At 34.6% G+C, this 16,630-nt stretch overlaps 1 protein-coding gene across 3 annotated transcripts in view; it reads right to left on the bottom strand.

Moving 5' to 3' along the window:
- Positions 1 to 16,630, bottom strand: part of LOC149085274 (uncharacterized) — a 51,407-nt gene extending 34,777 nt beyond the window's left edge. For 2 of the 3 annotated variants that reach the window (XM_089233191.1, XM_089233194.1), the window contains exons 1-2: positions 15,575 to 16,630; positions 13,393 to 13,462 (exon numbers count right to left, since the gene is read on the bottom strand). In XM_089233191.1, the coding sequence (XP_089089317.1) occupies positions 13,393 to 13,462; positions 15,575 to 15,621 (117 nt within the window). In that variant the 5' untranslated portion in view covers positions 15,622 to 16,630. The remainder of the gene's footprint in view (positions 1 to 13,392; positions 13,463 to 15,574) is intronic. The other variant, XM_089233193.1, reaches the window with a different exon arrangement.

The raw sequence follows: 16,630 nt of genomic DNA on the forward strand, positions 1-16,630 counted from the left end.
CAGGGCACCGTGGCGCACAGTTTGAGAGCCCGTCTTAAGATTGATATCGATATAATAGATATCTCCAGACACTTTCGGCCAATGTTCACGAACTGACCGATTTCGGACTTTGCCCGTAACATATACATGAGCATATTTCTCATTTTCTTCACATATATTTTTAGCTTTGCAAAATTATTCATTTTATAAACCACAAAATTTCCCATATCTTAAAAAAACCAAAATCATTTTTTACACGTGTGAATGCATGTATTCAAAGATAGGTTGTACGCAAGATCAAGTATATGAGAGGTTGTACGCAAGATCAGTGACCAAAGAAATGGATGCAAATTATTTGTGAGCTAATTTTGTTAGATTTATTTTAAATTTTATGATTTAAACAAGCAAATGTACATATTTATTTCCTTTTTCTAAAATCTAAAAATCCTAATTTTTCAGCTTTTTTATAACTCTAGGGTTATATTTACACCCATGTCCGAAATGATGACTTTATTTTGAATACGAGATTATTACAGATGATTGAATACAGAATATTGTATACTGTATATCCGAGTTTCACATTTTTGTGGAATACTCTTAGAAATAATTTTTTTTGAGCCAGTCATTTTAGTTGACTACCGTGATGGTAGAATGGAAATAACACGATTTTTGTTGAAATTATTTTAACTTTTCCTTTGAATCTCTATTTCGAGAAGGGCAACACAATTTAAGAGTTATTTCATGTATAGAATGCTATACTCTCCTTGATGCAAAACAAAGGCGATTAAACTCAACGCTGAAAACATTTATAGGTCCATAATCATTACCCTGAAATATGATGCAAACCTTTACACAATCACGGATCCAGAAAATCAATCCTTAGTTGTTGAAAATATAATTTTAATTTGAAAATCGAATTATGAGAAAAATATCGTTTTTATTGAAAATACTTCCATTTTAATAACATAATATGTGCTTTTTATTACTTGCCTCCATAGCTATTAAAATGTAAATAAAAAATATTTTAGTAATTCTGTTTGAGTATTAAAGATTCAATTAACACTTTAGGTGGCATTGACGAGATATCTCTCCTCCTTAGAAGCCTCTTATTTCAGCATTAACAAGCCCCTATATGTACACTATTTTTTAAAGTTGATTTCTCAATGAAACACTTTTCCCTACACTGCTATAAAAAGCTGAATAAAAAGCTGATTTCTTAAAAAAAAAGACGTGGTATTCTTTGGGAGAGGGGGGGGGCGGTAGTGATTTCTGCTATGCCGCTCAAAGGTTTAAGTGCTGTAAATGATTTAAAAAAAAAAATTATGGTTTGTTCATCAAAAAAGCATGCAAAAGGCCTGATTTGTACAACATTGGTACACTTGGCAAATGAACCAATATTGAACGAAAAGAGAAAAAACAATATATGAAACATCGCGTTTGCTGTCTCAAATAGTCCATGTATGGATACATAATCGTTAAAATCGTTTTACTGCCAGGGCTCGACTATCGCAAGAAAGTAAAAAAGCATCTATTCCCCCCTCGTTATATATATTGTTATCGTTCTATGGCAGAAATAGACTTGTTTCACGACATCATGTTGACTCTGGTGGATGATATTAAATAATAATGAACAATAGACGAAGAAAATGTCCCAAAATATTAAGGGTTTTGAAGCCGACGCAAAAGATATGGTTTAGAAACCCCCCCCCCCCCACCCCAGCGGTGATTCGTATATTCCGCTAATAGTAAAATAACGAATCTTCCTACAGTAGTAACAGTAGAGCAATAGAAGTGAAGATTTAAGACGTCGGAACAGAAAATGCGATCTCGTGACTGCGTTACCGTGGTAACGTTGAGGAAACCTTACCCGATTTCGCGTGAAATTATTGTTTTGATTGGCCTCCCTTCACGTAGATTTAACCTCCACCACTGGAGAAGAACTAGAACGTCCCTATAAGTTAGGAAGCCCGGGGCCAAACTTTTTTTGGGGTTTTGGGGCTCCTTTGAGCTTCGATTTTATATTATTTTGTCCGGGGAACGGGAGAAATCGGCCTCCGCAAAAGCATACATAATCACAGACTGCACAGAAATGATGGAAAATGCCTGTACATAAAACTATAAATTTATATAAATTTATAAATTAGTGGAAGAAATAAATTCACTATAGAAAGGCCCGTGAATGGACTGGCTCTAGGGTCCGCCAAAGATCCCTGTCTAGGGGCCCTTCCCTAGATCTGGGGGCCACGGTTGCTCCACGGCTTTTGATTGTAATTCTGAAACACAATCAACTTGATTAACACAATAAGCTTGTTGAATGAAATCGATCACAGTTGCAAATTGTCATGAAGTCTAACAAATCCAGAGAGATAGACGGCTTTTTTCCAAGTCCGAGATATCAAGGAAACAGATATTTCTAGAGTTATGACGAGGTGAACTCGTTAAAAAAATCATCGGGTCTTCGCCGGGCCCCGAACTTAGGCCCTCTTGCATACCGGGTAAGCAGGTTACCATCTACACCACTGGGGACACGCCCCTGCTTTTCTTATTTCACGCACTGTAGCGTGGGGCGCTGAAGTAGAGGCATTAGTAATGTTATGCTGAGAAAGAAGCCGTCTACCTCTTTCTACCGTCCCATGGGGTCATTTTCTGAAGTTAACGACGCCCTGACGAAAAAAAAAAATATTTTTTTAATTCAAAAAATACTTTTTAAAAAATTAAAATTTTGAAAGAAAATACCTTTATATGCTATTGTAATCGATTTCTGTTAATTTCAATGCTATTTGAAGGGTAAGAACTCAAAATTTCTCTTTAAAAAATTCATTGCGACCCACCCTTTAAGACATATATGGTAAACCCTTGACTCGCAGACCAAATGTGGCCCTGAAGGTTATCTGATGTGGCTTGCTCCATTCAAACCTAATTTTGTAAAAATGAACTTAGCGGCACATTTTTATAAATCGCTTAAATGACCCGTGGCACAATTCCAGAGCACTTAAGTGGCCCGTGGCACATTTTCAGGTCACTGAAGTAACTCAAGTAACTTAATCACCTAAGTAACTCGCGACACAGTTACAGAACACTTAAACGATCCGTGGCGCATTTAGAGATCGCTTGAGTGATGCGTGGCCCAGTTCCAGAGCACGTGAAGGATCCGTGAAACATTGAGATATCATTAAAGTGGGGGCCGTAGCCGGTCAATTTGTCGCACTCAACTTGTCGCGTTCAACTCGTCGCGCCTCAATTTGTCGCGGTACAAATTCGTCGCTGTGCCAATTTGTCGCGGTACAAGTTTGTCGCAGTGTCAATTCGTCGCGGTACAAATTTGTCGCCGTGTCAATTCGTCGAACCGTCGATTCTTCACTGTACATGTTCCACGCGAGCTTGTATGTGGGTTTTTGTCTTACACGTGAAATAAAAAACATGAACAAAAGTGTACACGCAGATAACTGAAAATAATTATTTTGTGTCAATGCTGAAAAGTCATCGAAATTAAAATTACAATATCAATTACATTAAAAAATTTAACTGCATATAAAAATTTTTATTTTATTTGAAAATTCAGTTATAAAAATTTGAAATGTTAAATAATTGATTTTTGCTATGATAAAATTTCAATATCATGTGGAAAAATTTCGGTTTGTATGATTCCCCAAATTACAGTGAGCCTATCTTTAACGGTAAATTTCTATCTGCCCCATGGGCTCGAGAGTTTCCCCCCCCCCCGAGAGTCACCAACATTTACCATTACAGTATCTCCATAAGAACCTGAACTATTTAATTAATTAATAATTCAATTAAATTAATATTTAATTTTCACCGTATAAGCCGCACTTCCCGCTTTTGTTGGGATTTCTATTTCTCACAGCGAAAGGAGTTGGGCGCAGATCAAGGGTAGAAATGTACAGTGCTTATGAATGACGATTCGATGAAGTTTTCATATTGCCCACAGGATGAGCACCGACAAAAATTCCATGTAATCACCAATAAGAAAGACGACTATGGGTCAGTCGCATAGATATAATATAAACATTAATCTTATGTTTATAATCAATCGCATATCTTTGGCTGGCTTGTTTGAATATTTTCACATAGTTTTCATTAGCGTCTAAGCTTTTGGTACAAGGTTGGTGTGCTTGGTCTACATATTTCTGTTGGCAAAAACGTGGAATATTGCAAAACCGAACGTGGAAATGATATGTAGGTTTGCGTGTGTGTTAAACGTTTTTCCCCCATAATTCATGTTCCGAAATTAGAAAAACTTTTAATGCAATTGAATGAATTATTAATTTTATTATTAATTTTTATTATTAATTATTAATTTTTATTATTAATTATTAATTTTTATTATTAATTATTAATTTTATTAACTATTATTAATTTTTATTATTAATTATTAATTTTATTAACTATTATTAATTTTCTTTATTTGAGTTTTCATTGAGTTGTATCACAAAATTGAGATACAGATTATACGGATGACAAAAAATAATATAGTACTTTTTAAATTAAATTGTTTGAATTCAATTTAAATTGCAATAAATTGAAATCTTGTCCTACATATCGTTAAAAAAATATGTATGATAGTTTAAAATAGCATCACTTGTTATTCTATTAATCAACATCTGGCTTTTTATTGTGATATTCATGTTAGATAAGGTGTTTAAATAAAATGTTACTCGAAGGCACTGAAAATAAATAAAGGTTTAGATATTGTGGAGTGTTTATAATTTATATGTATAATTGTTTTTATTATTAAAATTATCCTAATAAATGTAGGCTATAATCAGAGGTGGATTTATAGTTTTCCCACCCCTGTGGGTTATTCAAACCTTGCCTCCCTTCTTCCTTTCTAATTCATATTCTTGATAACCAATTACTCAATTTTGGTTACGCCCTTTCACTTGTCATCTTGGGATAAAGTCCGCGTGTCCCCTCTCCACCCAGGAAATATACCTCTGAATATAATCTTATATTGTCTGTTAATGTTAATTCACTTGTGTTGTAAGAATACATTTTTCCTAATCGTTGACTGTAGCCGTATGAGTGCCATGTACATGAAGTTACATACACAATGGGCTAATTAAAAGTCTGATTTCATTCTTTTTACTTGAGAGTCGTTACTTTAGAGTTGGAAAAAAAAAAATCAAAAATCGATTGACATTTGCAGTGTTGTCAGAGACAGGGATGCTGTGGGTGCCCAGGGTACTTTATGGAATGGGTATGAGCGCCCAAAGAAATGATTCAGAAATCAAAATTTCCCACTTCAAGATCAAGACAAGAACCCACAAGTTCTAAACACTTATGGCACTCTTAGCCAGTCAAAGGTGCCGACATAAGGAAACATTGAGGAAGGAGGGGGTGCTGAAAATCGCCATTCATTCCGTATATAAGGGACTCAAACCCGTACTCAGGAGGCGAAATGGTGCATTGCATTGTATATTCATGAGTTATTGGAGTGAGTGGGAGGGGGGCTCAAATGGCATCAGCCCCCAGTTTCTGGCGCCTATGGTCGGAGTGTTTGAATATTATTTCGGTGTGATAATACAAAATGATTTGAAATGTACATTGCATTGCAAAAAAATAATTTGAAAATAAGACTTTTCGCAGCTGTTACACATAAAACTTAGATACATTGTCGATAAAAAAATTCCTTAAAGATATATTCTCTGCATGGATACATTTAATAGTGAAGTACGGAAATCGTGCTGGGGGGGGGGGCACATTGGTCGCAATTTATTATCTCGATGTGCACCCCCAACGCCCCTCACTGCAAGAAATGGAAATCCCTACAGAAAGCGGGAAGCGCGGCTTATACGGTGGAAATTAAATTTAAAAAATTTATTTGATCTCAATTTATTATTTGGGTGAGCTCCCCAACGCCCCTCACTGCGAGAAATGGAAATCCCGAAGGAAATGCGGCTTATATGGTGAAAATTAAATTTTAAAAATTTATTGGATCCCAATTTATTATCTTGGTGTACGTTCCAATGTCCCTCGATGACTTTAATGAATACTTTCCTTTATTTGTTAAAAATTAAAATAAAGATGGAAAGGGAGAACATTTCCAATAAATGAGAAAAAAAAATTATTTTTATTTTTTACGCCTAAAGCAACTACCCTATTTATAAGATCACAACAAACATGAATTTTAAAGCAATTCAAATTTGACGCGACGAATTTTCATCGAAATTACTTCGCTACAACTTTGTACCGCGACAAGTTTGTAGCACAACGAATTGACGCTGCGACAAATTGAACTCGACGAATTGTCCCGCGACAAGTTGAGCGTGACGAATTGACCAAGACCTGTAGGGGACTTATCAATAGGTAAAATGTTAGTTCAGGTGCCCAATAACTATCGAAAGGTTTTTCCCGTTTTTGGCGCACCGAATAAGGTGCCATTAAGAATATTTCATATCTTCATAAAGGGTGGTTGATGACGTAAGCATCATCCAAACCCACCTTCCCCCTTGCCATCAAAAGCCAGCAAATCGGAAAACCCCTCCCCCCATCGATGCTGACGTAATACTTGAATGACCCCTAACGGGATTTAATATTTCGGTTCGTTTTCAAAAAGCTGGAACCCTCTGTTGGGAGAGATATTTACTTTCGCTGAGTGTTTTGGCGCATAACTGACCGTTGCAAAACCATAGCCGGAGATAGACTTGAAATTCTGGGAGGGGTAGATGATTGCTGTGGGGGACCATGATGATGATGATGATGTCAATTAATATATACTCAAATATATTAGATCGGTCGGCTTTACCTTTGACGCTGGTGAGGGGGCATTGCCCTCCCATGCCCCCCCCCCCGTATCTCCGTTCATGTACAAAACTGACACGTCACAAAAATTCAAAAAGGTTATAATTCCCTAAATATTCTCCTGATTCTTAAAATGAAAAACCCTTTTCTAGATTAGTTTTTCACACGGAATCACGTGCATAATTATTGAGTGGTCGATAGTATACACCCTGCATACGTAGATTGTACTTATACAGTACGTATTAATAATTGTAATTGGGAATAACACGGCGTTTCTTATGGACATTCAGTGTATGACGTATTCACAGTATTCTTATGTTACCCTGCTTTAATCAGTTTACCTTTTTTGGAAAAACATTACTGTAAAAATATTTACCGCACACACGAACCAGTTCCTTCAAATACAATTTTGGGTTATAAAAGAAAATTTACACCATCTTTTCAACCATCTTAAAAAAATTAAAGCCTTTTCAGATACTTGAAATATTTTACTGCCCATCAGTTCCAGTTGACATTTCATTTTGGTCAGATATATGTAATTGCTTAATTTATGGATGCTCTGCATTTTCATGAGAATCGTGTTTACTTTTTCTTTTGGGTCATTGAACTAGTGAAGAAGGGGGAGAGATAGAGAGAAAAATGATCATAAAATAGGAATAAACTGTAGCATTCGGAAACAATACTAGTTCAGCAAGGAATATGTCTTCGGCCACGTGATCTGACATCCTTTATTTTAAGATGCATTTCCGTTAGACGTTCCAGGGATTCGCCAAGAAACTCATCCCTTACAAATACCCTCGCGCTCATACTCACATGCAGAGAAAGAGTCCAAAATTAGAGTGGATCCCCTTTTCTCACCCTCTTGTTAGTTTGGCTGTGTGCCATCTGGAAGCTTTCTATTCAACTTCATCTCCCCCTACTCTTGCTTGCTGACTCATGCCTATCAGACAACGGCTTATGCACGAGAACAAGCAGACATAAAAAACGAAGTGGAGACATTTACTTCCTTTTGAATATAGACATTTTGTAATGGAGACAAATTGCATTTTCCTAATCCTCTTCTGGACCCGGTGCCACTTATTTTCACTTTTAGTGGACACAACTTTTAAGTTTCCTCATATCACACATCAACAACTTCCCTTATCTCGAACACTTCACGGTATTGTACACTTGAACAACACTATCTACTATTTATGACTAACACTAGGTGTGAATGACAGATTTCACAAAGCTGTTCTTCTTGTGAATCTTTCCAGATATAAATTATACAATTCAACTTACAGAATCGAATTAGTTGTATTGAAGTATTCAAATGCATTTCAATTATTTAGGTTCATTTTTCTATCGGTCTTATAATCAAAAGATCAAAAAACTTTAATTTAACGCAACTACACCAACCAGAAATACAGCGTGGTCCAGAAGTCTGTGTGGACCTGTTTTGAAAATAAAAATTATAAAGAGCTATTTTCAAAGATAGAGACAAACGGTAAAAAATTTGAACGAGAAAGTTTCAATTTTTTTTATTTATTTATTAAAAATGTCTACCTTGGGCAGAGCCGGATTAACCATTAAGCGATTTTCACCCTCTCAACGTGGTCTGCGACACCATGTTCCATTGCAATTTTTGTTTCTCTTGATGCCTACTAAGAACCCTCTGAGTTTGTCGGTCCATTAACAGAGAACACCCTGTATAGCATTTCTTGTCCAGTTATTTGCAACATGGATGTTACAATTCTCATTAAAAAAATTATTTTTTTAATAATTTATTGATTTTATTTCTGTTAGACTGTTGCCACTAAACATTTTAATTAAAAATTTTTTTTTTTTTTTCGTATTTGTACTTGAATTAAATTCTGAGTGGTAGATATGATTTATAAAAAATAGCTGTTAAAGATAGACAAACGTCTTAAATCATTTGAAAGAGATGGTTTCAGTTTTTTTTAAAATTCCATTTTCTACGTGAAATTCCCTCGCCACAAAATTCACACAAATCAGAATTCACAAAATCTCTGACATGACGTGAAATCACATCACGTCAGTGTAGTGTGTTTCGGCCTTTACGTCACGTTACAAATAACATGGCAAGAAATGTTATATAGACTTCCCATCCTCTACGTCACTAAACGTAGATAAAAAAACTTTGAAATGTTCTCTTTTTTTTTGTTTTTTTTCTACTTTTTTTAAGCCGTTTGTTTCTATCTTTAATCAAAATCTATTTAAATATCTTTTAAATATATTTTTCAAAACAGATCCAGACTTCTGGACCACCCTGAAGAATCTACTAGGCATTAAATCTCGTTGAGTGCATGTAAAACACTGTAAGATTTTGAATTTTCTCTGAAATGGTAACTTATTGTAAATACATATGTTATGAATACTTTTTCAATTAATCAGAATTATATAGAGTGCATATCTAACAGCCCGTACTGGCGAACCGCTGATCTTAGAGGCATACTTCCAATTAGAAAAAATTTCCAAATAACGTGTGGACCTCAGATAAGTAATTCGTATTGCAAGGGGGTTGATAAATGGGAGTAAAACGCGTTTTACCCGCATTTATGTTGTTTTTTTCTCAACCTTTCTCCATTTTTTGAACTCAAATATCTCAGCAAATAATCCACTTAGAAACGTAGCATCCATTTAGAAACGTGGAATTATTTGTTATTATTTGTTGAATTTATTATTATTTTGTTGGCCTCAGGAGAGACAGGGCAAGAACTTTCTAATTGGGGTTTTGAGTACAGGGTGTCCGTATAGAAAGTTAATTTTTCTATATATATTCTAATAGTTGTACAACCCCTTGCAATATGAATAATTTATCTGAGGTCCACACATTATTTGGGTACTTTTCTAATTACAGGTATGCCTCTAGAATCAAAGGTATACCAGTAATTTTCAGTGCGTGTTGTTAGCGATGCACCCTGTATATTCTGTAACATGATTTTGGAAAGCTGATTTTAAAAATCGCAACTCGTAAAATTTGTCCTTTAATGATTTTAAATGCGAAAATAAACTTGCCAATTAAAGTCACGACATAGTTGAAATGACAAAATATATTAGATTCGAGGATGTAGACGAAACAAATGGGAATGAAACACTCAAATCCAACTCACCAATGAACATATTTTGGTAACACTGACAATGCTATTAAAATTGTGATCGGAGAAAATCGTCTTAATGTGACTAGAATTGTTACCTTTGAGAGGGATATTCACATGGAATTCTTTGGCTCATTACAACAACATGTGCACAATTAAATATATTTATTGTTAAACGTCGCCAGAGCAAAAATTTCATCGTGAGTGATGTAATGGTTCATCACTCATTTCGGCCAATCACGATGCGGTAAATTTCTACAATGTCGCTAGAAATGTAGGGATTGTTTATAATCGGCCCGGTACGAAAATAATTGCGGGGCCAAGTACGCGTCTTGACAATTTCGGGGCATATTTTATGTATATATATTTTTCGGGGGAGGGCGGAATCGGCATCCAAAAATTCATTCATTATTACAGGGCATACAGAAATGCTGAAAAACACCCAAAGAAAAAAAATACATGTATGCGCACACAGTTTATACATGTAAATTAGCATAAAAAATTTTTAATGAAAATTTTGAATCGATAAAAATTCAGAACGGAAGAAAATTTCAAACTAATGAAAGAAATAATTCGAAAACTAATGAAAATAAGAACCCAATGAAAGAAATAATGTGAGAACTGATAGAAAATTTAGGATTGATGAATTAAAAATAATAAAAATAATTTTTAAAAATAAAAATAGCAACACCTATTATAAAAATTCAGAATTAATTCTCCCGGTTTGATTTGGAGCTATGAGTCCTTTTGTCTCACAACCAGAAACAAAAATGCATTTATTCACCCTGGGTGATGGAGTCTCCTTCGCGAGACGAATAAGTTTCCCTAACATATATATATTTTTATTTTCTTTGTTGAAAATAATTAAGAAATAGAAAGCCCATGTTTCACCATTTATTAAAAATTTAATTTATAGATATTTTTCCGGTGCGACCACACGTGTCGCAAACCCCTAAAGACGGCTCTGACCTCCAATATAATCTCTGAACTTGAACAAAAATTATTTCTGTTTCAAATCCGTTGAAAACTTTATCGGATAATCTGGAAGGTTATATACATATATATATATATATATATACATATAACCATATTTGTGAATTAATATGAATATTTGTTGGAAAAGATATCCATAAGTACAATGTATATTTTATAAATCCCCCAGACAGTCTAGTAATAAATAATCAACAGCTCTAATTTAAAAGACTCGGTTACTAGAACAAAGAAGTTTCAGGGGAGTGATGCATATTGGAATATGGCCAAACTTTTTGTGTTTCTAACTCTCTTGACCTTTACGTTGACTTTCCTACTTTGTTAACGAGACACTTTTTCGGTAGCAGTTGCCACTGTGCGTTAGCTCAAAAAATGCATAAAAAGTTGACTTGAACTGCGTTTCAATCCAATGAACACTTTTTCATCTGGAATCTCATACATCGAAACATGTCCTGGTGCGCATTATACGGGGGATTCCACAATTCCCCTTGCCGCATTTCATTGGCGAACCGTTGATTCTAAAGGCAAACCTCCATTTAAAAAAAGTATCCAAATTTTGTGTAGAACTCAGATATGTCATTCATGTTGCAAGGGGTTGTAAAGTTATTAAAGTATGAAAATTCCGTTTTTATACGGACATCTTGTCCTCAAAAACCAAATTAGAAAGTTGTTGCCCTGTTTATCTTGAGTCCAACAAAAAAAAAATTCACGTTTTTAAGCGCCTCATTCACTGAGATATTTGAATTCCAAAACTGAAGGAAAATTGGAAAAAAAAAAGACTGTGCATATAGAAGAAAAGAAGTTCATTAGTTTATGCTGTTCTTTCCCAACTTTTCTCACATTTTTGAATATGGCGATATCTCAGCGAATGTTTCACTTGGAATTTTATTAGTTAGCCTCAGGAGAGACAGGGCAACAATTTTGTTATTGAGTTTTTGAGAACAGGGTGTCCGTATAATAATTCAGTTTTTATATTTTAATAACTATACAACCCTTTGTAACATGAATGGCATATCTGAGTCCCACACTTTATTTGGATCTTTTTCTAATTAGAAGTACATATGCCTATAGAATCAACGAAAAAAAATATTTTGTCTATAAAATTTTAACTATTAATGGCGTTGGATGGAATGATACGCGGAGCAAACTGCAATTTTGTTGCATTGAATCTAGCTGGAAACACAGATAGACAACTAGATCTATGTATGTAAATATGTGTTGGCTATAGTAGTACATAAAGAAGAGAAGGGAAATATATAAGCCCACAGGAATAGCTTTAACAGCCAAATATTTACGCATGGTGTTTAAAAATCTCCGGATTTTCAGGGTTGGTAGGTTGAATATTGTTTTTAAGTGGGGAGGGGGGAGATATGTACCCTTGCTCACAGTTATCATGCTATTTCAAAGTCTTGTGAAATTCATCAGGACTAGCCCAAGAGTTTAAGTGTAATATACAGCAATATATATATTTTTAATATTTATTCAGGAGACCAATAGTTGATTGCAAAAACGCAATATGTATGACCAATGGATCATGATAAAATTTTCATCACAAACCGGCAATGAATAGTGGATTTTTATGGCAAATAATATCGCAGAAGCCTGACTAGTGGCTCGATATGATACGAACTACAAAAAAGGTTTACTATTTCTTTTAAAATTCTCATAGTGAGAATTTTCAATGAATTCGCAATCTGAAAAAGAAAGAGAGAAGGAGAGAAGTCTAGCAAAACTGAACTAAACACGGGCCTCCAAGATGAATATACTGTATTACAGTTATAAGAGCAGACTGATAACAACGTCAGACACTGCGATTACATAAATCTTGATGTAGGCGGCTAACAATAAGGATACGATTTGTCATGACAACAAGCAAGAGGCTCTCAAAATAGGTAATCATTTCTTTAATCATACACCAAAATGACGAAATAAGTGCATCCCTCGTTTTCCCTCGTGTCTCTGACAAATTCACCGTAATGTTTCCTTTCTCACAGAAACACGAGGCGATTTCACAATCATTTCGCATTTCGAGCTTAATTTATGCCCCGATTTTTCCTGCACAATGAACTTTCGCCTCGTCTAGCTTAAAATGTTTTTATCGAAATGGAGCTGTAAAATTGAGGCTGGTTTTCTGATCTGTAGATTATCAACAGGGCAGTAACTAGGAATTTTGCCGCCTGGGGCAAACATGATTCGGCCGCCTGGGATAAACATTATTTTGTCGCCCCCACAACTTTAAAATTCGATAATTTTATAACACGGTGTTCTATGTTCCCACCTAAAATTGCCGCCCCCTAAATTTTTCCGCCCGGGGCAGTTGCCACCCCTGCAACTTCCCCCCCCCCCAGTTACGGCCCCGATTATCAAGCAACATATCTTATGAAAATTTTAACCAATTCTATACTTTTTTGTGTGTGTTAAGATACAATTCGATCATTATGGAATGTAATTTTTGATTTATCCCATCGTATTTTAGAAGCATTTCAATAACCCAGAAACCGAATTTCTGCGCAAAAGTAGAAAAATTGCTACAAAAATAAAATGATTATTTAAAAGAACTCACTTTAACGTCTGTAACAATGATATCCTTTCCACAAACATCAACAACAACGTTAGATCCAAGAACTGATTCTCTGCAAGAGGTATAAGCATTTATGAATAGATGCCAGTAAAATAACCATAGATGATTACCATATTTTTTTTATAAACACTGTTTTTTCTTTTTTAAAAGTTTTTAGTTTATCACTTTGTTTATTTCATTAGGGAAATTGTATTATAAATACAAAAGACATCCATATTCACTGTAGGCATTTTTCCCCCTTTTTTTCAACCATGTCATTGGGCAATTCGCCCGTTGCCGCCATGGCTTTTGCATTTCGGTGTATCTGGGATAAATCGAGAAGCTATCCATACTTAGATGAGACAACCATAATTTTTCATGGGCAGTATATCTATATTTTATCATAATTATTGGTTTTTATTGCTTTTATTGGGTTGCTGTATTTCTGATATAGTTTAGAGATATATATTCGACATCCATATTTTTTATGGGCATCTTTTTTCAGCCACCTGGTTGGGCATTCTGTTTATTGCGGCCTTTGTATTTGTATTTTTATAAAAGCTATACAGTCGAATCCCGTTTTAACGAATACCATTATAGCGAAAATCTCGCTTTAACGAACACTTTTCTAATCCCTCAAATAAGTATGCTTAGGAACAATGCAAACAACCTGAAATTCCTTTATAACGAAATTTCATTATAACGAAGTGATTTCTCCGGTCTCTTGGAGTTCGTTATAACGGGATTCGACTGTATTAGTTTAGATTTTACCTCTTCATGTGGGTTGTGAAAAAAAAAAACCAATTCTTATACCTATGAAGTATACATAAATATATATCTATATACATATATACATATACAGACTTGGAAATTCTTTGAATTTGATTTATACTTCTTAAATTCAGCAATCATTTAGTGTTGATATATTGAAACTCCTGATTTACTTTTGATGCAGTTATTTAATTTGTGAACGGTCCATTTATTCGACATGCGTTTTTCGCAATTTCCTTATTTTTAGAACTAGGGAGTGACTGACGTTTTAGTAAACATTGTAATGTATTCCAAAATTTCAGCATTAAAACATCCTGTCTAGAAATAACCACGTATTCTTGTCAACGCTCTCGAAATGAGTGGGGGGAGACTATGGCTATAAATAAATGCTATTCTATCGCTTTTGTGAGGTAGTGTGAAATTATAAGACAAAAATACAAACTCTTGGTTATAGTTTTTGCTAAAAGCACTATGGTTATCTTTCTACTTGTACGACTTAAAAAACAAGTTAATCCATATAGCAGATGAAGGACACGAGAAAGAATAAATTGAAACGTTTATTTTTTTTCTTTCTTCAATTTTGTACTATTTACCAGCTCTCTGAAGGCATACATAAATCAAATCAAGCAGTATTGCGTTAAATTCAGTAGATGTAACAATATTCATCATCTTCTGAAAAGGCGATGTTCTATGATATCTCTCTTATTAAGTAGACGCATTTTTTAAAGATTTGAATTCATCCTTGTTCCCCTCTCCGGCATGTAGAGTTCCAAAAAGTAATAACTGTAATTTCCACGTTATTTTAGCTTTTTAACATTTTTTAGCTTTTATTCATAAAAATTAACCTTTTTTTAACCACTGATCTAGATCGATGTCAGTTCATGTTGGAAGACATCTAAGGGTGTTTTGATCCACACTTAAATATCTGGCGATGTCACGAATGGGCTTTTCGCAATAAAAATAATCATACAGCGCTATGCAAGTAGTGCAAAATGAGTCTTCATTCTCAGATTAGGATCTTTGAAGGTCGTTTCACTTGATGATGATCGTCATTGTATGCGAATTTATTGCGCAATTTTTGAAAGATAGATTAGCGCATAAAATGTATTATTATTTATATAAATTTAGCGTTTTACACAAAGAATTTTTTCTCTTTCGATATATGCTTACGCAACATACTGCGTGTATTCCCTGGGAGATATCGGATATGTCCTTGAAACAAAATAGCCATCGATACATTCAGCCGTTTGTCGTAAATCGAATCGATTTCAAAAATTATTTAAAGAAGAAGTCAAATTAACTCAAAAGATTTGTTTAAAAAATTCTTTAACTATTTAAAGTCATTTTATAGTTAAAAATAAATGAAACAATAAATTGGTAGTAGCAACAGTCTATTTATAAATTCATTGCTTACCTTTCTGTTAATGGACGGACCCTCACAGCTACTTTGAGGCTTGTCATTTTTTTTTCAGAGGATGATTTCTAAGAATTGATCTATTTTAAAACTTGTGATATTGATTCTAATTCACAGATTTTGCTACAGCTCCTGCTGATTCTTCTCTAACGCAACGACGAAGTGGACGAATAAACACACAGGGAACACCAAATCTATATAAATGCACAGTCACATTTAAACACTTTGAGGCTGACACGATCACTTATTAATGAATTTCACTTTTTTTTCTCTTTCTTTCATCACATCAAAATTATGCAAAAAATGTAATTGGTTCTTGTCAGCTAATGTACACTTCCACTTCCAAGTTTAGTAATTGAATCCATCATTTTACAATTAATTGATGTGTATATACGATGAGTGATTACATCACTGGGAAAGAGATTTTTTTCCAAAAAAAGAAGGGGAACGTCTCTCTCAAGACGATGGAAAAATTTCATCTGCTAAAGGCACATTGTAATAAAGTTTTTATCTTGATGTACAAAGTTCGCTTGTGTGTGACGAATCTCTGTATATATCTTCGACTGTAGTTGACATTCACTTACGATTAAAGCCGAGACTCCAAAGCAAAGCAAAGTTTTTCAACACAACACTTAGAGAGGGAAAGACGGAGATCTATAGAGATGCGAGCCTTATCTGCCACAGACTCGCCTTTATTTACAACGTCCCGTTGAAAGCCGGAAACAAATAATTAAGCTTAGCGGGGTGACAAACCAAAAGTCTGACGTGATCCCTAGTCAGCGAACTAAACTCACATAACAATAAATGATAAACTCATCGTCGGACACATCTCCGCACAATAATAGTTTCTCAATTCATATCCAAATATTTAACAAAGAGAGGATGAAAGCACTAACACAAAAATAAGTCAAGAAATAAAAACTAAACAAAAAAAAAACATAAAATAGACAACAGAGAAGAAACGCTGTGGTAGGATCAGCAGTAGCTACAGCATTTGTGTGAGTGAGTAAGTGAGTGGGACTAGGAACTGATGGAAAGCATCCCTCTCATCCCACT

The sequence above is a fragment of the Pholcus phalangioides genome, unplaced genomic scaffold (genome assembly GCF_987345545.1).
Source record: "Pholcus phalangioides strain wild (caught in Gottingen) unplaced genomic scaffold, Ppha-v1.0 ptg000007l_1, whole genome shotgun sequence".
NCBI lineage: Eukaryota > Metazoa > Arthropoda > Arachnida > Araneae > Pholcidae > Pholcus > Pholcus phalangioides.